A 22,225-nucleotide genomic window follows, 5' to 3' on the forward strand; every position below is an offset into this window, starting at 1 on the left:
GAAGCAAATATTTAAACATTTACCAGCCATAGCCTCAGAATAGGTCTGATGGCTCTATTCTTGAATCTGGGGATGTGAATAGGAGAGATTTCCCTATAGATATTTATTTTAAACCTAACTTCCTCCTCTCTCCCTCAAGCCAGCCCTCCTCTAATTAAACATCAATGTAAAGATTGCTTTCTTGCCAGGTATTTGTGAAATGTTTTTCCTTATACTTCCTAAAAAACAGACTCAAGATATTCAGAAATAATTCTGAGAGCCTGTTTCAGTAATTTCGTTTCCCTCCCCATATGAAAGTAGTTTCCAAACTGGGGGATCCATTACTCAGTTTTAGATATTATCCACATTAGATTTATGTTAACACCATTGCACCAGTAACTTCACCAAGCTATTATCTTAGACCCCAAATAGTCACAGCATCCAGCTTCACCGTTTTAAATATTTTATCAGTTAAGCAACTTATATTTGTTTTAAATGAGAATTTAAGATTATCCCAAATTTAAAGTTAAACATGACAATACACCAACGATGGCCAGCACGTTCTGTTTGTGATAGTTAATGAGAGAATATTTTAACCATAATGCACAAGTTAAATTGAAATAAATGGGGGGGGGATAACTACTTTTAAGGAAAAAGCACCAATTATATAAATGAAACAAATTTAACTAACAATTACCTAGAAACACGTCCCGTTTCCAAGCAGAAAGTTCACCCTTGTGCAAGACTGACCCCATGCGTGTTTGTTAACTCATTTCGCCAGCAGAGGGCCCCCGACACCCGACGCCGCTCTGCGAGTGACCCCGTAAACTCCGAAGTTTCCCCGAGCACAAACAATTTGGCTAATAAATCTTCCAAAGAATGAGAAAAGGGTAATTGGTGGAGAAAAGAGTTGTTTATGTCATCCTTGATTGCTTTACCATAAAGCCGGGACGTTCTCCTCAAGCCAGAGAGACATTAGGACCTCCCGACCTCTTTGGAGATGTAAGGACCGGGGTCGATTTAAACAGATTGCATAGGGGAGACCACGCTTCTGGAGGATGAAGCTGGGGGGGCGTGTGCCTAATGCCCGAGGGAGACTAGATCCTTGACCGAAAGAGAGAGGGGAATTATTTGAAAGCCAATCGTGAGATCTCCAATGATCCTAGATCATAAAACCTCAGAAATTAACAGAAAAGCGAAAATGCTGGTGGGCCTCTTTACCTGGTAGCAGTTGGAAGCGTCTCTGGTTTTTTCAGCGTCTTGCCAAACAAGGAGACCTCTGGACAGCACTAGCGGTGTCCAAGCTGCACCAACCGCCTCTCTCTAGTCCCCTGGTCCTTCACACCTGTTAGCAAACTAGCTAAAATTAGCCTATTAAGACAAAGCGTAAGAACGAGTCCTATTTACTGCAGGGGACGGGGGGCGCTACCCGTCGCTCTTCCTGCCTAAAATAGAAGTCGCAACCCACGTTAAAACAGTTCTAACGAGGTAGCTTTTGGCCGAAAACGCGAATTAGCTGGAGGATTACTAGAACGGAGCTTGTTCGCAGCTGTTGGAAGGGTTCTGGAACCGGGGGGGTGAGAAGTCACGTCCGGAACGCTTCAGGGGCCCCACTCTGCCATCCTTCACTGGATGCACCTGAGGAGGTTCGCTGGCCTTCCTTGCTCAGGTGAGCAGACTTTCGCTACTCGTGTGATTAAATGCGCGCAGAGCCTGCTGCTTTATGGGGGGCCTGGCTGCAAGAGTAGCAGAGGGGGCTTTGGTTACCCCCTAGGAACCTTGGTTTGATGCAGACTCGCACAAAACCACCCCCGTTTTTTACCTTGTTCTCAAAACGTGGTAGCCACAGATTTCGCAGCAGGAACATTTAGATAATAAGATCTGGCCCTTGGGACTTATTCTGGGGGCGGCAGGGGAATTCCAACAAACCACTGACAGATAAGACAGAAAAATCCAACGTCATAAAGCCAAGTTAAAATAAAAGGCTTTCTTTTCTCAGCCAAGATGATTTTCAAAGAGCAACCGTTTACATGGGCAATAAGGGGGGAATCCGATTTTATGTTATGTGTTTCAGAGTAACAGCCGTGTTAGTCTGTATTCGCAAAAAGAAAAGGAGGACTTGTGGCACCTTAGAGACTAACCAATTTAAATTGTGTGTGTTTTAAGCTTAAAAAAAAAATGCAGCAAAATGTTGCAACCCTGTCGCTGGAAACTGTATCGGCTGCTGTCACTTTAAATCAAACTCTGTTTCTTTTCGTTTATATCCCAATAATACAAAACGGATGTTTATATGCATTGCAGCATTTTAATCTTTCCTGGTCGAAATTAAACACAGGCTCGCAGGATTTAGAACAGACTTTCTACACATCCTCTAATTGAAAATAATAACGAACATATAAAAAAAATCCGCCGAACCCAATAAAGTCTCCACGTTTAAGAATCCAAGTCTTCAGAAGGTAAATGAACTCTCTCACGTCTTCTCCAGGAGCTGTTGGATCCACGAATCTGGGACAAGTACAGTAAGTTAATAGGCATGCCAGGATTTTCATATGTCGGGACTTAAATGCAACCGGTGCTTCATCGTAGACCTGCAGAGAATCGAGGACTACACAAAACACACACTTTTACCCCATTAGTTCGATTCCTTCTCCTGAGCTAATCATTTACTTAAAAACACACACAAACGCATCTGAAGTCAAAGGTGCAGAGAATGAGGGTGATATAGAATCAACTCCCCCGCCCCCCCCCCGCCCTTTGGGTTAATTAAAGCAAAATAAAGCCACCTGGCCCTGCAACCAGTTACGCAGGTGCTTAGAGTTTAGCAGGTGACTTGTCAGCACTGTTCACGTGCTAAAGTTAAGCTTGTGCCTACCTGCAAGCTCAGTGCAGGGACCTGCCCTACTGTAGTTAACTGAAGGCTCTCACGCTTACTCTTGGTAAGAATGATGCCATCCCAGTTATATTTAGTCCTGACATAAAACCCCCCCAAAAAAATTGTTAGTGATTTTAATTTCTTAGGGTGATCAGAAGCTCCCCTCAAAAATCGATATGCATGTAGGGCTATTCAAGTTTCGCTGGGGGGTTGGAATTCCCTACTCCCAGAAGTTAGAATAAAGTAAATAACCCCCATCGAATCATTCTGAAATGCAAGGAGAGATGAAAAACGCCAAACTGGCAAAGCTTCTTAGAATATTTTTTATTGAAAGATGTGAGAGAATTCATCAAAAAATGAACAGATAGATACCCGAATAACCAGCACATTTCAAATCCTGTATATTTTTATTTTAAAACAAATATAGCGCACAGTCCATGTGATATTTAAATTTATTATATTTCTTTTTTTTTTTTTTTTGTTCTGGAGTGAAAAATAAAAACCTGAGGTTTATTCCTGCATTTCCTATACCCCGCACTGCAAAGATATTTTCATTACCATTTTGGATTTTTTTTTCCTTGAAAGAGTTCCTTAACGAATTGAACTCTGGTTTTAATGACTGAAAAGTATATACTGATGGCACATGATTGTCCTAGAGAACAGGCGGGATAAACAACATTTTAAAACACAGATAAAGAAACCAATATCTCCTTCAATCACAAAGAGCTAAATATTTTTTTCATTTACAATATATATGCTCATGTAAAATGAAAAAAAATTAAATGCGATGAGTTAAACTCTAAATATTATGTACACACCAATGTACAACTGAATAAATTAATACCAATTTGCATATTCTGGGATCCTTACAGCTTATTTACACAAATTTTCATTTATTTCATAAATATTTTTTTCTGGTACACAGGTAGATTCCAAACCTGCCATGTCACACTGCCTGTACCAGCTCTGAGTGTCGGTGGCCTTTGAAATCAGTGGTGGATTCAATAGAGCTGACAACAGTTTATTTCCATTTCCCCCCTGACAAATCCGGTTACACACATGTTCATAGTCACTAGGCTCGCCCAGAGTTATTATTTTCCTCTTAAAATTGTCTGTTTTAGGTGAGGGGGTGGGGTTGAAAGCATCTTCCACCCTTCAGAAATCAGTCCCTATAGAAAGCACCAGTCACCTTTCCCACAGTCTCTTTAAAGGAATGACTGGTTCATTCTTTCACCATCCCGGAAATCGTGTGTGTTCTGGGTAATCCATTGATCAAGAAAGTTACACGGCCGATTGGAGTCCTTTTGCTTTTCCAGATGTATTTTGAGTCCAAACCAGCGGGACTGAGGAGGGGAGGGAAGGAGACTCTCTGTATTTTCTGAACTGGGTTTAGGGAGGGGAGATCCTATCCATTATATTCTCCTGGGTCTGAGTGGAGAGTGGGGGGGGGAGGAATAGTCTCCCATAATTTCTCCTGGCTATGGGATATTTTGCTTGTGGATCGTTCACTTGGCATCTGCTTTGTCTGGGTGTCTGACTTGTATCCCTGTCTTTAACTGCCTGACCCCCTCCCCTTTTTTTCCCTTGTTTTTTTTTTTATTATTATTTAAATAAATATTTATACTGTGCTGTACAAAATCCCAGTGCTTCTCAGCCCTCCAGGCTGGCGTGTTGGCAGCTCAGCCAGTCACTTGGGGGACTCTCTGCCGGGTGACACCTCCCTTTGGCTCTCCAAGCAACTGACCAGTCTCTGAATATTCTGCAGTTCATTGATGGAATCTTTCAGGGAGCTTTTGGGAGAGAGGGAGCCCCTCTGGCTGCTGGATTTGTGCAAAGGAAGCTCTGGGAGGGGGCTGGATTCCCTGCTGCTGCCGGGTTTGGAGCCTTCCGAGCCTGGGTTCAGGCTGGCGGGCAGACCGGTGGTGAGGAGGTTGGTGCTGGGGGGGATGGTGACGGGGATCTGGTATGGGCTGAAGCGCAGGCGAGGGCGGGTGCTGCTCAGGAAGGGATTCCGGGACAGGGAGCTGGCCGCAGCCGCACTGGTCGCTGGCAGGGCTGAGGCGGCGGCCGCAGCTGCAGCCATGTAGGTGTACGGATAAGGGAAGAGTCCGCCAAAGGTGGGCATCGGAATTCCCTGCAAGAGAGAGACAAAGGAGGAGAGGTTGAAGAGCGCCTGGCGGTGGGAACTGGCAACATCGCAAGCTGGGGGGCAGGGGGCAGAATCCCAGGCAGCCAGAAAATCCAGGTGAGCCCCCTGAGACCTTTGAAATTAAGGGATTAGGAGAGAATCTACTGCCAAGGTAAGAGGCCAGGAGAGCAGACTCCAGGTGAAAGGGGTTGGCACCTGCGTCCAGTTCATTGGAAGGAAGGGGGGGGAGCAGGGATGGGGAACCAACCAGTGCCCCACAGCAAGGACAGCAGGCCTGGGACCAGGGCATTTCATCCTTGGGACCCAGGAGTAAATCGACCTCGCCAAGCTCCTGTGCATCTCTTCAAACGCAGAGCCCAGGAGACAGAGGCTTGCTTGTCTGTCAATTGTCTCTGCGCTGGCTGAGCCTCTCTGTCCTCTGGGAGCACAAATGACCTTCCACCAGCAGCGCGAAATCAAGTCAAACTCATTAACAAATGGAATATTTTCCTCCAACACTCTCACCCAACCAGCTCAGCACTTTCCATCCCTCTGGGGCAGGAAAGATGCCACCAATGTGTGCCTCCTCTCTCTGCTAATAAATATATGCCACCTATCAGATCCTGCACTGCTTCATTCTGAATTTCCCACTGAAACAATACACCCCGTACGGGGCAAAAGAGATTTAAACATCAGGGAGCAGTGAAAGGAACCAACCTGCTGAAACAGACCTGGACACCAAAACAATGCCCTCTTAACTAGGCTGGGACATGCTCAAGGAACAGGTAGTGATGAGGAGAACCTGTTGAATTCTTAAAGGATCTTGTAATAAATGGGGAGAGGAGGATCAGACCTGATAAATAGAAATAAAATTCACCAGCCCATCTGCTCCACAGCCTGAACCCTCTACCAGAGAAAGGCCTGTTAAAAAGCTAGAGCTGGACCCCACAATAAGCTTCTGCCTTTACCAGGTCTCCACCGGCAGCATGTTCCCTCTCTGCGTTCGCCTGTCTCCCAGTCTGTGCATCCTCTCACGAGTTTAATCACATTAAGCCACATAGTAAAGTAGGATCAATAAATTAGATGGTTTAAATCACACCTTGGTGTATTTGGGTTGGGCAAAACACACACACACAAACTCAGGATGCAACAGAAGAAGCCATTTTGAAACCCTAGTTTTGGCCAATAGAAATAGGCTGGATCTTTCTCCCATTGAAGTCAGTGGGCAGAATCGGGCCCTTTCCACTTTTCAGACATGCTCCTTATGCCCCCCTCTAATGGGGGGGGGATGGACATAATGAGCCTTGAAGGCAGCTACCACCTATACACCCTCAAGCCCTGATCCTTAGTCTTCAGCAGTGCAAGCCTGCTGGGTTTGACTCAGGATCCCCCCTGTTCAAAGCCTGGGAAAGGCACAGAAGTGGATGGGCACGTGCAGCATTCCCATTTATCTCCTGTTTGCATCAGCAACAAGCAAGCAGCTGGAAAGTAATAACTACACCGGGTAGGAAAGCTCAGCCCCAGTGTGCCCCTTGAATGGAAGGTCCCTCCTGGCTCCTGCACGTTAGAGATTTTGACACGCTCACACTGGAGGAGAGACTGGAGCTAGACTCGTTTAATTCTGTATCAATTCAATTCCACTGTAACGGGGGGTTTTCAAAATGGGGTCCCTGTCCGCTGGCTGATTTGTTACCCTTCAGATCTGGCTCCGTCTAAACGGATTAAAGTGTTCCAGTACCAAAGGGAGGATGATAGGAGCAATTATTGGCCGGAGACAAATGTCCCTGATAGAACTAAAGGGACCCTAGGGGGGGCCGCTGACGAGCATTGCTCCTGCAGAAGAAAGCAAGTGATAATGCCGCTCTCAGGCGCTCTGTCTCCCGGCTGGATTGATTTATTTTGTTTTCAAAAGTCCCATTCTGGCCAGGAACCGCACAGAATCGCTCTCCGGATAGCAGGATCCGAAATATTACCCTACTTCCATGGGACCCCCGGCCGCATTTCTCCGGACAGCGAAACAGCCCGGAGGTATTTGAAGGGGGAGGGGAGCAAGCAAGCAACCTGGTTTCCGATTCAATCAGCAAAGGGGGGTGGGATACTGACGGGTAACAAGCCACCGCTGCCCGGGGAGCCAGGAGGGTGAGGGGATGGCCTGGGGACAGCGCCGACCTTGCAATGAAAGAGCTGCCCCGGCTCCAGCCCTGGTTTTCCCTTGCGAGCTGATGCGGCCAGCCCAGAGGTGCTGGGGCTCTGCAAATTAAGCCGTCCCGGCAGAAGGGGCTGCCAAGCTCCAGACCCCTTCCCCCGCCCATTTCCAAGCAGGCGACCCAAAAGATCGCGGGGGGGGGGGGGGAAGAGAAGGAAGCGGGGGTTAACTAGTGCAATGAAGAGGGAAATTAAACACGGAGGCAGACGCGGGATAAGGGGGGTGAAATGGGGGGGGGTGAGATACATTCTTGGGAGGGGAGTAAATCGGGGTCCGGGTTGAGTAGTGGGGGGTAGGGAAGGGGGGGTACCGCGGCTTGTCCCAGCCCCTTCCAGGGAGCCCCGCTTACCTGAGAGGCCAGCATGTGCTGGGAGAGGTGGAAGGGGAAGGGGGTGGCGGTCCCGGCTGCCCCCTGGGTCGAAGCCAGGGCCCCGTTCTCCAGGCCCCCGCCGGCCACCGAGGCCAGCAAGTGTCCCATGCCCATGGCGGAGAAGGCCCCGGGGGCCATGGCGAACTGCCCCGGGTGGATGAAGAGGGGCTGGCCGGCGCCCAGCGGGTTGAAGAACTGCTGCCCGTGCAGGCCGGAGAGCGCCAGGCTCTGCAGGTGGCCGGGGCTCAGGTGCGGGGGGCTGTCCGTCTGCACCATCAGCGGGGCGAAGGGCTCTTTGCTCAGCCCGCCGCCCTCCGCCTCCTTCTTGGGCGCCTCCGGCTCTTTCCGCCGCCCCTCGGGCTTGTCCTTCTCCGGCCCCTTGGGCTTCTCCGGGCTGGGTCTCTCCCGGCTGCGCTCCTCCGGCAGCCGCGGGCTGCTCCGCGGGCTGGCCTCCTCCGGGCCGGGGCTGGCCCCGCGAGCCGGCCGCTCCTCGGGCAGCTTCTCCAGCTCCGGGTCGCTCTCCGGGCAGGATTTCTCCTCTGCAAGGAAGGGGGCGGGGGGGGGGACTGTGAAACTCGGGCCCATTCCGTGCGCCGGGGGGGCTCGCACAGCTGGGGGCCAACGGGAATCAACACCCCCCGCCCCCGGCCTTCTGCCGCCACAAACACCCCCGGTGCGGTGCTGCCCAAACCCCTGCAACCTCCCTTTATCACGCACCCCCTCCCAACCTGCCTTCCCCAGCCGGCCTGTCTGGGTGGGTCTATTTAAACTCAGAAATAAACTGGGGGCAGGAGGGGTTCCTATTAAAATCTCCACCGTTTTGGAAGAAAACTCCTCATTCACTGAAGAAATTCAATCTATTTTATGGGGGAGACGAGAGAATTAGATCTTTATAAACTGGTAATTGTGGGGCACGGGGGATTGCCAAACAGGAGGAAGGTATTTGCTAAAGGCACCAAAATATAAGACAGCATCCTATCAATTAGCTTCATCCTCACACTGGTCTGCCTAGCTCATGACGGGCTCCGCGGGTTAAAACAAAGCGAAAGCCATTCAGAAAGTAAGGAGTATGTGCAGAATTAGAAATTAATTGATTCATTTATTGCATAGCTAGATTCGGTGTAATTGCACAGTCATGTTTATGGACCCATTAAAAGGGGAGGGGAGTTGTTCGGGTTAAATCACTAGTCACCATGATCAAGATATGTTCTGAAAAAGCACCGATAAAAATACACATCATCGTGTAGAGAAAAAATAGTGAATTGAACCGAATTCACAACAGAATAGATCATGCATACAAGCAAGCATCTCTGTAGCCTGAGGTAGCAAAGATCCCATTTTGGCAGGTAACTTCACATCCAGATTTAAATAATATCGGACTCGTTGTGATTCAGAGAGCAAAAAGTTTGAGGCAGCTTATGTTAAATTCCTTAGTTTAAGGTATATAGTCATTGCTGATTTAATGGATTGAGCTGAAAAGCTCTTAAGAGGGCCAGGTGTGTCATAAGCCCTGGTATTAGGTAAATCATATTTCTGCAATTTCATTAATTTTTGCAAGCCAAAGAGACAGGCCTAAAATAGAGGAACCGGATTTTTTAAAAAGCAGCAAATCCAGGGACAGTGTCTCAGTGTCAACCACTGTCGCAGAGAGCTGCTGAGCTTTATTTTCATTTACTAGATGTGAGCCTCCAAGTTCAATCCCGATGTTCTCTCCTCTTAAAATTAGGAATTTTTTTGGGAGGCTGGGGGTTAATTTACCCATTGCAACCACAGTAACCCTCCAGGAAGGAGTTCTGAAAGCCAGTAAGGCTATGTAACATAATGATTACATTTAGGCAGCCTGTTGTTTACACAAATTTACAACAGGAAAATGCTAGAAGTTGTAAATAAGCTTTGCATTCCCATTCCCCCCTTTCCAGCTACATTTCTTCAGCTGTAACATTTGGTTCTTTTGTACTGGTCAACCTCTCTGCCTCCTTCTCTTTTTGGTGGTGTACATTCTTCTTCCCACTGGTCTGAACCCCGAATTTGCAATCAGTCCGAAGTGGGACAGAATTCACTCCATGCCTGTTTTTAATCTGTATTTAAAAGTGGCACCTTTGTAATTGCCGAATGAGGAACCAAGACATCCCTGAAATCTGACACCTCAGGAAAGTTACTTAAATTACAATTTTTGAATCTATTCTTTTCTTCCTCCTCTTCCAGTTTGAATTTGACTTACAAATACCTCTAAGTTCTAGTGGGTGGAAAAAAGTAATTTTCCTGTTAACAACCTTGGGGTCTCAGTTACACCTCGGTAAATTCGAAGCCATTCCTAAATCAGATTAGAGTCTGGACCTTTTTGTTCAGAGAAGGCAAGAGAGAAAAATCCCCGCTTTCCTTTTTTAACAGCTGTCCGAAGAGTCCAGGCTGAGTTCTGGAGTGAACTATTTACCTCGGCCGCTGCGGTTGAGTCTCAGGGGACTAGGGGCTGTACCCAATGGGGAGTGAAGTGTATCCCGCACTGGCGCAGGATCACACGACGAAGCATCCGATTCACCCCCATCTCGGTCAGGTTTGCACTGCTCCTCATACATCCGCAGGGAGGGGAGAGTGAGCTGTTTCCTTCAAAAAGAAAAGGTCATTACTAAACATTATCTCTGTGGTGCATCCCAACAGATACACTCCTGGTTCCACCTTGTCAGTGGGGACAGGGAAAGGTGGGATCGTTTTACAGCTGTGTATAGGCTGAGGTCTTCAATTAATATGACTTTGGGCTAAACTAAATCCCCACTGAAATCTTTCAGGTAACTTTTGCATATCAAAAACAAACGAACGAAAGGAGGAAATATCCACGTTACCACTAGACTAAAACATTCTAGCTTGGAGAACAATTTTACCTCTTCTCTCGCCTTCCATTCCCAGTGTCTCTGAATCCTTTTGCAAATGGGTTATTATCGATTTTAAGCTGGGTGATCTGAAAACAACAACCACAAACTGCGTAAATTATCCTAGAGACAAGGTTTTATGCAGAAAGGGTTAAAATATTATACACACACACACTTTTGGACTGTGTGGAAAAACATGTACAATTGCCCTTTAAAACGGCAACGATGAGACAAATATTGGTCATTAAAAAGAGATGGGAAATAAAAATCAAGAGCAACCTGGTAGCTGGGTCGGTTGACCTGTGCTCACCTCCACAGTTCAACATTGCGGAATGTCAGGGTCCCATTGAGGGTCTGTTTCAGACGGTTTGAAACACACCAAGCCCCCGGTTTAACACACCGCATGCGTTATTAAAAATGATGCTGAGGTTTGGCCTGAATTATTAATAGAGTTTTAATGATCGGAAGTTATTTTTCACGGCCCCCTGGAGGGAAGATGGCGACTAAACATTGCTGTGTTGGTTAAAAGCTATTCTTATCTCTTCCAGAGACTAACTTATGGTGCTGGCGACATGAGGGCCCTCAATAATTCATGCTTTTGAAATATGTCCCCGCGATGGTTGCTTTAAAAACGCATGTTTGATCTGCTCCACATCAGTTCTGTAAAAACAAATTGCTTAATCCCCCTTTTACTTCCCAGCTTTCCGGCCAAGCAGGTTTTTATTTTGTGCCAATATGGACAGCAGGCAAGAAGCAGTGCATAGCTAGCAAGGCAGAGCTAATAGATCTGTCCCTTTCCAGCCCCTAAGTGCCCCTCGCTCTGCTCATCCATCTCCCTTAACCTGCACTGATCAGAAATACCGCCCCAAAGCAGGGTCGAGATGAGTAGCCGGGGACAGCTGGGCATACATCCTCCTAGCTTGCCAGGATGCTACACTGGGTGTGTGAGTGTGTGTGAGTGTGAGTGTGAGTGGCAGGACGTTGCACTGTGCAGGGAGCCCATCATAAAGAACCAGGCTGGAACAAGTGCTGAGTGGCCTGGCTGTAGCTTGCGGCTAGGCTGCAGCCTAAGTGTTCTTTAATCGATTGTGACTCTTTGCCATAAACTTTACGATGGAAACAAGCCCACCAGGACCCTCCGACAGACCTGTCAATTAACATCAGCAGCCAGGAGTGGAGGTGCCGGTCAGCTTTTGGGCAGGGGGGAAAAGAAAACCCTCTTGGGAGAGGGTTAGTGGGGGCGCTAAAAAACGGTCAAGTCTGAAGACCAAAACCCAGATAAAGCACCACTAGACTCAAAGATTTCCCTCCCATCTCCAAAGCTTTGCTTGCTGCTCTCCGGCATCCCCCCAGGGGAAAGGCTAAACCTGGTTAATCTGGAAAGATATTGAATTAGCCTGTCTTCTTGGTCATTTCCCTCCGATCCTCAGCAAAAGCTGCCTTTCGAGGGAATTCCCTCCAAACGCTCTTCACCCTTCATCATCTCTATCTCCTGAGTATCTGAGAGCTACCGAGCAAAAAGGTTCCTTCCCCGTGCCAAAGAACCCGAAAGAAAAACCAGGCTCCTGGAGTGGGGGAAAGTGGGGTACTGCCTCCCCATGGGGGGCACCTGTCTGTGAAATCTCTCCCTTCGCTCCCACTCCCCCAGGTACTGCCCCCCGGACTTGTCTGAGCCCAGCCAGCGTGCTTCAGTCGTCTGACTCACACGCCCACTCACAATTAACTCCCTGCTTTGATTTTTATCTCCCTGGCGTTAGCAAACTCGATTTCCAAATAGTTGGACTCTTTAAAACTAACAACCGCAAGCTAAACAGGCTAATATTAGTAGGTGGCAGCCGAACGGGAGACTTATAAGGGCATCGGAGGCCTTGTCCAAATCCCATTGCTCGGATTCCTCCTCGGGGGACCGATCCTGATCCCATCCCGCAGTCAAGGGTTTCAGGGGAAGCAGGATCGGGCCCCTACCTCGGCTCAAAGGTTCATTTGAAGAGCAGCCCCTCTCCCCACCCCTTACCTTGTCGTTCTGGTATGCGGTGACTGCGATGAAGTCTGTTTCAGGGAACACATAGGTCCGGAAGGTGCTGTAGGGAAGCTTCAGGATGTCATTGGCTCGCACGATATGGAACCTGGGCTGGTACTTGTGCATGGAGTTCAGTATGGTCTGCGGGCCAGGGAAAGAGCGAATGGCTGAAATCCGGCCCATACAAACCAAGCTGCCCCGCGGAATTCCTTGCCGCAGGGAGCGGGATCAACTATTAAGCGGGACTCCCCCATTGCTACCAAAAGGAGGGTTCCCCCCCACCACCCCTTCCATAAATCACGTTTTACACTCTGGCCTCTAATGATCAGGTCACTCGGAAGAAGGAGGCTTGTTGCAATCTCTTTGTAAATGCTCTTTAAAAACGCAGGCTGATAAGGAGGCAAAATATCTCTCCCCAGATTATTACAATCCTGAGAATGAAGGGAGAGGCCAGGCGTCATTGCAAATTTCCTAGCAATCTGTCTCTATATACAATTATTGCACACCACGCAGAAGCTGGTTATCTGGCTGCAGCTGACTGCCACAGAAAACCATGTTACCAGCCAGAAAAATATGTTCACGCCATGATCCAGGTGAATTTTCTGTCTAAGATGAAGCTATTACAGATGAACAAGCATTTGTGCCCCAAACCAGGTGTCTGAAACTGTCGCCAGCAGTCAAATTCTGTATTCCTTATTTTTTAATTGTAGAGCATTTGGGAAGAGTTCTGTACCAGAACCGCAATTTGAAAGAAGAGCATAGTTTACGGTCAAATACTTATTTCAATTCGCTTAAATTGCTCTGAAAAAGAACAAAATTGTTGCAAATGCTACATTCCTTCCCCCCCTTTCAAATCAGGCACCTAAAGTGTTTTCTTGCCTGTTCTTGAATTAATCATTCAGTACCCTGATGTGCTCAGGGTTAAATACAATTATTACTGAAGCAAAATTGCTAATGAATGGTGAATTCTTAATTATTGTAAAATGCTATTGCCCAGGAGGCTAAATAATTGTCACTTCGTCTTGCTGCAGAAGACAGTTTAAAAAATCCCAATTTTAACCCCAAAATAGTCACCTGCTGGTGACCTGTCAGATCAGCATTATATTGATGTAATCTAGACGGGATTTGTAAAGGAAATGGTGCAAAAATTCCCAATCAGGCGTGTAAATCTGCATTCCTTTTTTTAAAAAAAATCATCCCTTCCATGACCAGATGGCACAGACTAAACCCTGATCTTTCCGATTTAATGCACTCGGGCCTTTTGAGAACAACACACGCCAAAAACATTTAATTGATTATGAGGAACCGTTAAAAATGTTATATCACACTAGCTTTCCTTGAATGATAAAAAGCTAGGGATTATACCCTCTTGCTATTGATTTGCACACTGCATTCTACAAACAGAGCGCAATGTATTATTTAACAGTTCAGGGTTTTTTCCTACCTAGACAAAGTAATCTGAATCCTTATTCATCCCTCACCTGAGAGATTTTCCCTGCCTTATATTGCCCATATTGCCGTTGGTTGCAGCCCCCACTCACCCTTGAGTGGGCGCTGGCGGCCTGTAGCATGGATTGACTGACAAACCAACATCTCCAAATCCCAGTTAATTACCATATCAAAAACACAGGACGATGAACTTTCTCTTTATCGCCCCAAATGCTTGTCCAAAGGCTAAAGACAGCTTGTTTGTTAGCTCTGATTCCCTCCCTCCGCGCCCCCCCCCCTCCACCGGGCCTTAATGGCAGAATAAACATCTCTCTCCCTATTTCAGATCCGCTCTGTGCTGTGGATATTTGCAAATTGCTAAGACACTTCGATTTTTTTTTCAGTAGGCGAGGAAGTTGATCAATAAGAAAATAAATAGGGACGTTTGATAGACTTTAAAAATTCTTCTCTGCAAGGAGACACTGCTTCCTGGAACAACAAAATAAGCTTTCCATACTCCCCGTGAAACTAAGTACAGGTGGGTTACTTCAGCCACCTACCCGCTGAAATATACCAAGATCTCTTTTAACCAAGATCCCCGAGATATTGAATTGTGCAGCTGACACCCAGCCTTGCCCATGTGCCGGCTGGCATCTCCTTCAGCTGCACCTGTAAAGCATGGCTTCTTATTTGGCCACCCCCTCTACCCTGTTGCCCTCAGACACCTCTTACCTTTCATTCAAAGGGAGGCGATTCTGCATCCAAAACCAAACCAAACAACAAACCTTAAGGGTTTATGAGATGACCCTCTATTTTCCTTTATTGCTCCGCCAAAAAGTCAAGTGACCAAAAAGGTCATTCAGGACTTGCCCACTCACACTGAAATCCTCTCCAAGATCACAGTCTCCCCCGACCTCATTTCGGCAACTGTATTTAATCCCAAATCATTTTTACAGATGTAAACACACACACCCCCCCCCTCACTTTCTCAGGCGCGCCGTCCCAGTCTCTCCCAGGTTCTGGTGACTAGCCTGCCAAGGAAATTGCCCTGTCGTCCCGCAGTTACAAAAGTTGGAGCAATTATGCACTTCCCTGAGTTTATACTTATGACACTGCAGGCCATCTCCTAGTTCACAGTGAGTGAGGACTGGCAGGATCAGGCCCCGGGAAGGAAACTGAGCGGGCATATTTTAAGGGAGGAAAATGAATAGTGAAAGTGCATTCGCAGTCCCCCGCGTGACTCACACAAGAGGCAAACGGCGTAAGGATTTAAACCCACAATGCCATGTTCTTAAGAGTTTTTCCTTGCAAAGCTGATTTACAAAAAAAAAAAAAAAAAAAGTTTCCCACTTTTTGTTATGGCGCAGAGCCTGTCTCCCCCTGCTCCCCACTGTTTAATGGATTTTACTACACGGTTTTCAATCACTCACCCTGGGATTTAAATAGGGAATATGTCAGGGCCCCCTCCAAATTACAAAACCCATGACATCTATAACATGCAACCACTTACTTTTACCCTCCACCCCACCTCCGACAGCTGCGGCGGCGGAGTCAGCGTGTGCCTAACACGGCGCGACTCCTTTCCCATTTACACCACGTGGCTGAAATTCGCAATTCAGACCGACTCATGGGGGGGGGGGGGGCCGCACACACACACACACACAATCGACACAGCGATTAATCTTAATGAAGAGTGATGGAGCCCATGCATTGTAAGGCACGCTATGTGTGTTACGAATTAAAATGTCGTGATAAGCGCTGGGTGATTTACTATTTACAGATGATAAGCGCACATTCAAAGGGCGCTGTCTTGCTGGGGGAAATATGGTGCCTATTTCTAAAAGGGGCAGGTAAAAGTCATGCCACAAGCACCCTGGTTTTCCTCCGTTTTTGGTTAACACATGGGTTCTTCTGTGTCTATTTTGAGAGAGTAAATAGGAACCTTGTAAGCGACAATATCTGACGACTAAGTTCCCAGAGTTTTGAGGCTGGTTGGCTTCGTCAAACAACCCCCGGTGATCAATATGTGAAATGTGCCCACCGGAGCGAGGTTTGTTTCCCTTTGCTCCTGGGTGAAGACAGCAGCTGTTTGTTTTAAACAGTCCATGTATGAAGATGCAGTTTGTGTCTCACGCCGGCCTAGTTTTCCATCTGTCCTTCACACCCACAAACACACAACACTTAACAGGCAGCTCGCGAGACTTTCCTGGCAATGCAAAAAAAAAAAACAAACCCAAACCTTCCTGCACAATCACAGCCCGCACTAAAAATGACACCCCCCTCCCCAGCCCCCTGTCGAGGTGATACTTACAAATCCGTGCTTGTCCGAGATGTTGTTAGTGAGCTTGAGTTTGTGGAAGGCAACAGGCTTTGCCATCCACTGCTCCCCTGTGGCAGGGCTGTCCGGGTGGATGTACATACGCTTGGGCATCTCTGGATCCGCCTTCCCGGCTACCATCCAGCGGGAATTGTGGAATTTATACCGGCAATCATCCGCAGCCACTATATCCATCAATAAAATGTACTTGGCCTTCTTATCCAGGCCGTTCACACGCACTTTAAACGGGGGGAACATTCTCCTAAGGGAATAAAAGACAATAAAAGCAAGAGAATCTTTTCGTGTTAAAAAGAATCCGAAGCACGAGAGAGATTTTGTTACAAAATATGCCAAGGAAAGAAGCAACGTCGGAGACCCATTAATCCGCAGGCTGCGGGCCCTTCATACCCCCAGCCCTGGGTCTCTCCCTGGGTCTGCACCATCGTGTGCCCACTGCTAGGGAAACCTGAAACGTGCATTAGAGCCATGTTGTTACACCGTCAAGCCTCGACCCTGGGCCTCCGCTTTCCAAACGGGTCTAAACGGCAGAAGGGAGTTTTTAAAATAAGCCCACGCCGAACTATCAACCCGGAACCGATCTGTGGTCTCAGAATTACCACGAAAACCGACCCTTCTTGTTGGAGAGGTTAAATCCTGATTCAGGGGCCTGGCATTTGAATGTACAGGTCCGAAATCTACGTCCTGGGCTCTCTCGTGTGTTGCCGTTTTGGACAAAAGTGCACACCCTGGATTTGTCTTTTTTGCTTTCATCTAACCAGCCGCTTCTGCACCGTCAAAGTTTCGCTTCATTCGCCTGACAGAAAACGAGCCAAGAGGTCGAAATCCCGACTTGGATTTCTCAGAAAAGTGGGGCTAGAGGTAAAAATGTATTCGGGGTACAGATTAAAGCCGTTTCCTTCCCCTAAAAAAAACCCCCAAACCCCAAATATTTCCACGGTGCAAGTTGCTACTGATTTTCGAAAACCAGACCAACGCTGGATTTATAAATATCCTCAATGTAAAATAAAAGAGAGCGAATGCAAAGAAAGAGATGAAAGCCAGAGATACCTGCAAGGGGGGAGGGGGGGGGGAAGGTGGGCTATTGTAAACCTATTTTAAAAAAATTACGATGGTTATTTTTCAAAAGAGCTGTTAATATTTAAATACAGGTATACGGAAGGGGAAAAGTCAACTCTCGCTATTGTCAGTCATGCAGTGAAGGAAGCTTTGGAGATCTACATATACCGAATTGTTTCCATTTTACGAAATTGAGCGAGTAAAAGGTACACCGGTTTAATCTGAGGTCAAGGTGTTCAGTTACTAAACACACATTTGATGTGGAATCTTGCTTCTTTCTTTTTAAAAAATGAAAGTGGGGGGGAAAAATCCAAACCATCCACTAGCCCTCTATTTCTTATTTGTATTTAATTCACCGCATCAGATTTTCTCAGCAGCAGCTTCCTCCCACCCTCGGGGAAAAACATTGGTAAATAAATAAAAAGAAATGAAGAAAGAAAAATCCCCACTCCGGCTTGCGGGCCCCTTAATCAGTGAAATCGACTCGTCCTGAATGTGCGTTCTTTTAAAAATGATCTAAGTCACAGGTGCAAGGAGGGGGTGGAAGAATGGGGGGGGATCACTTTTAGTGGCCCTTGTGGAGCGGTGTGTGTGTGGGGGGGGGGGTGTCTTGTTCATACCTTCCTGACTTGGTGATCACCATCTCTGTCCCCAACTTGTGAAACTGGTCCCAAAGCTCCTTGGCTTCCAGAGTCACTTTGGGGTCGTCCTCGACCTCCTCCTCCGGTTCCAGGCTCTTGAGAGAGCGCAGATGGGCTGCCTGGTGGTGATGCCCCAGGGCCGAGACGTGCAGACCAGCTTCCGCGGCTCCAGCCAAAGTCGGGTCCGGGATGGGTTTAGCCAGCGCCGCCGGGGGCAGAGCCAGAGCCGGGAAAAAGGACGGCTGAGCCGCCGCCAGGAAAGCTGACATGGGGAAATCGGCCGGTCTGGGAGCGTGGAACGGGTGATAAGCCATGGCAGTCCCTGTGAAGGCTGGATCTCTCATCGGTGCATCCACAAAGCCAGGAGAAAAGAGGGGGGTCCCGTGCCCTGGTTTTGGCCCAGCGAGCTGCTTCCAAGTCTCTGCAGGAGGAAAAGGCAGAGCTGGGTCCGAGCAGCTCCCAGCGGCAGACGCTCCCCGGCCGCAGCTGGAGACAGTGATAGCTCCTTGTATTTTCTGTTGTTGTCGTTGCAGCGAGGCGAGCGGGCGCTGGGCGCAGGGAAGCCCCTCGCCGGACTGAAATAGAAACAAAAGCCGAACCGCGGCGGTGCCCAGGGTCCACGCGGGGCCTTCAAAGGGCTCCCCACCGCAGCGAGTCTGGGGGCCCACGGCCACCGCGGCACCCCCGGAGAGTCAGACAGGCGGGCGATCCGGCTCCACCTCCGGCCAGGCTGCGCTGGGCGAAAGGACCCGGAGCGGAATGGTTAGATCTTGTCCTGATCTCTGTAAAACTGTGACTCTCTCACATGTCCTTCCTGCGCTGATCCCCTCGCTAATGAGCCAAGCCCCCTTGATTGCTGATTTTACGCGTTTCAGACCAATTGTGGATCTCCATAGGCGTGGTTTTGACAGCTCCGGCCAAGATCTGGGGTAAGGGGGGGGGGAGGGAAGGGAAGGGAGGGAGGGAGGAAAGGAAGAAAAAAAAGAAGGTGTCGGAAGCACCGGCAGTAAGAAAACATGTCAACAGAATAAAATATTAACCAATGACAGAGAAAAGTGCTCGAAATCCCACCCCCAGCTCCTTTCCGCATACCGGGTCAGCGCTGAATTTGCTGCCGGCGGGGAGCGCTTCGCAGGCGGGGAACTGCTGACAGAAGCACGGGGCAGCCCAGAGAGTCGGGTGGAAACCTCGGGAGAGGAGCGAGCCCACATCAGAAGTGCAAAGCAACACACACTCACACTCACACACACCCGGCTTCGCCTGGGCGGGAGGAGGGAAGGAGTCGCCCAGATTAAAAAGTTCTAGATGTGATGAGAGGGGGGATATTACATGTAAATGTGCCGTAGGCATATACAAGCCGGAGTGTGCCCGTGGGCTTTTTGGTGTGCATACAGAGGGCGGCGTGCGCGTACATCCGTGCACACTTCGTGTGTGTACGTGACGTGTGTACAACGATAGAGAAATCTCTGCCCCCCCAATACAAGGTTGTGATCAAGTTGTGTTGATTTAACTTGCCTTGCAAAGGGCATGCGGGCTCAGTACTTTAACGTGGCTTTGGGCTGTCTGTTATGTAACAGGCTCACTTCAAAGCCCGGACTCTTCTTTGCAACCCCCTAATTTTATAAGACGTGGAGGGGAGACGGGCGGGCGGGGGGGGGGAACTCTATGACTCCAGCCCTACGCCAGTTACTGGCCACTGAATCTAGGTGGGGCCCACCACCGCCAGCGGTGCTTGCCAATCCATGCAACTGCGAAGCGCGCCTGGACCTTAGCAGACCGCGAAGGGCGTCGGAGCCGGCAGCTGCGGGGCGCGGGGAGGCTTGAACTATTTGGGGGCGACCCGCGCGGCGCATCGCCGTTTTAAATCCCTCCCCGAGGTCCCTGGCACGCCGGAGCTGGACGGGAATGGAGTTCCAGAACCACACGCCAAAAGCCCCGGGGTGAGTGATGGCCAGCCTGGATCACGGCACCGCGTTCATTGCTTCCCCATTGCGCCGGGGTGGGTGTTTTGCAACTCACTGAGTTCGCTGGGGAAGTGACACGGCGGGGAAAGCGGGCGGCAGAGAGGGAGGCGCCGCTTTGTGCCCGGGGATGGGGCTGATGATGATCCAACTTTGAAGGGGGACCCAGGCAGTCGCCTCTCGGTTCTGGGGGAGTCAGCCAGGCGGCGGAGGGGGGGTTCCGTTTTCTCAGTGGGGGGGCGATCTCAAAGCACCGCCCGCTGTTTCTCCTAGCGAGGTGGGTGGGGGACATGGCAAAGCCCCCAGCAGGAGAGGTTGGTTTGATAACAGAGGGAATTTAGGGTGTTGCAGAGGGACAATGATACTCTTTTTTTTTTAAATTCCGCACCCTCCTGACTGCTGAGGTTTACATATGATTTTAACTAACCCCCTGACAAGTTATTCATCAGCTTTGCACGTTAAAAAGCCCCCCGGTCTGCATGCTTCAAGGCTGGTTCTCCCCTCCCCGGGAAGACTGATCCGCAGGGTTTGTTTACTAGGAGCCTAGATGCAGATAATCTTGAAGGAAAACCCTGGGTCTGTTTGCAAAGGGATTATAGTCGGGCAACCCCCCCCCCTTCCCCTTGATAGATAGTCTGCTAGAGGGTGTCACCCGGAGGGGTTAAAGGCGCAGGAGCCATTGTTTGGGGGTGGGATGGGGGTGTGCTTGTCCCTTTTAAGAGGTCCATTTGGAGATCTGTTCTGATTAACTGGGGGCTCCGTTTGCTGAAGAGGGGCTTGGCGCCAGGCGGCTGAGACTCCACAATAAAGACCCGTCTCTTGTCACTTCATATTTACCCAAAAATCTTCAAACAGCGCCCTGCAAAATCCTCCCAAGGCTCCTGTCCCAGCCGCCTGGTCGTCGGCCCAGACGCTTCCCTGGGAGATTGGGGAAGGGGGGGGCGCCCTCCTCCCACCCCAAGGAACTGCCCCAAGCCCCCAATAATCCCGAAGGGCGCAGTGCAAACGCTGGTCCCCTCCCTCCCCCTCCAGAGAGATGCCAATGCCCTTCCCCTCCCCTGCACGCATCAGGCTGGTGAATAGAAGCGTGTGACCCCTAGATGGCCGCCAAGGCAGCCTGTGAGTGCCCCTGCGCGGGGAGAGCCCGGAGGGGGAGCAAGATGCCGCCGAGCCCGGGGCGGCTCCAGGCTCCAGCTTTTTACGCCGCTCCTCCGCGGCGCGCAACAACGAGCAGGCCGGCTGGAGGGGAGCTGCCTCCCGCCGCGGCAATCTGGGGTCGCGGCAGACTGGAGGGGAGGGATGGGTCCGTCTCACTCGCCTTGTGCGCCGGGAAACAGATCTCGCCCTCCGGGGCAAGGGCTGGCCCCGCTGGCCTTAAGGCGCGGTGCGTGTAATGAACCCCCAGGGTACCGGGCACCAGCCCGTGCACACGGGTCATGCCTCGCTCTGCATCATTCAGAGACCCCCGGCTGCAACCTCTGGCCCGCGGCGAGCCTGGGCCCGGCTCGTCGGCAGTTTCGCTGCCCTGTCTGCCCCCGGTGTGGCGCTTTGATCCTGTCACTCCCCTGGACGCTTGTGCGGCTTCCCTCCTTCCTTCAGGGGTGGGGGCGAGTTCGTTGCTGGGGTTTTGACCATGGTCTGTTCTCCCTTAGGCCAGCCAGGTGAGGACACAGGCGAGGGGCTGATGGCGAGTTGGAGCAGCAGGACCCTAAAGCCAAACCAGGGTCAGCTCCCCCGTTTGTTGGTACATTTCGCTGGGTTGCTGAGGGCAGCCCCTGGCCCCGCTGGCGAAACCGAATCAAAGCCTAACACTTGTTACCCAGGACACTTCACAACCTGCGGGAAGGTTGATGGGCTAGGATAAGAACCCAGCCTGGCCCACACCGGCGTCTTCCGGCTGGTAGCCCGGGAGGCCCTTACAAAATCCAGACCCACAGTCTGGATCTTGCGACCAGCTGCTGGGGCCCAGAATGCGCTGGAGTAGGGAGAAGGGAGTGCGCAGAGCGGACGGGGATTCGGGAGACCATTTGAACTCCCCAGAGCACAGGAGATTGTTACAAGCTGCAGGGGAAGGTGTCAGCATGGGGGGGAGGGGGTCAGGATGTGTTGAAATTTAGACACAATTTGGACTTTGGATTTTCGCCTCCGCGGCAATGTGCTGACGGCAGCGGCAGTCGAATCCAAACAAAACGGGGCTTTTGCCGCAACGCAAAATCGGTGCTTTTTAATCCGGGGGAATTGCAACCACCCCCTCCCTGGACGGGCAGCGCTGGTGCTGAAAGTCCTGGCGACTTTCAGATCTTGTCTGAAGGAGGAAAAATGCAAACTTAAAATCTGTCTGATAATAAAGGCAGCTGTT

At 49.7% G+C, this 22,225-nt stretch overlaps 1 protein-coding gene across 1 annotated transcript; it reads right to left on the reverse strand.

Annotated features, from left to right (window-relative positions):
- Positions 1 to 4,538: 4,538 nt before the first annotated feature.
- On the reverse strand, positions 4,539 to 18,249 carry TBX2 (T-box transcription factor 2). Its single transcript, XM_077836590.1, has 7 exons — positions 17,885 to 18,249; positions 16,182 to 16,449; positions 12,437 to 12,583; positions 10,435 to 10,511; positions 9,990 to 10,159; positions 7,535 to 8,094; positions 4,539 to 4,985 (listed from the first exon to the last, which is right to left on the reverse strand). Exons 1-7 carry the CDS (start codon positions 18,247 to 18,249, stop codon positions 4,539 to 4,541), a joined length of 2,034 nt encoding a protein of 677 aa, XP_077692716.1.
- Between the last annotated feature and the right edge of the window lie 3,976 nt (positions 18,250 to 22,225).

This window comes from Eretmochelys imbricata, chromosome 17 (assembly GCF_965152235.1).
Source record: "Eretmochelys imbricata isolate rEreImb1 chromosome 17, rEreImb1.hap1, whole genome shotgun sequence".
Lineage (NCBI taxonomy): Eukaryota > Metazoa > Chordata > Testudines > Cheloniidae > Eretmochelys > Eretmochelys imbricata.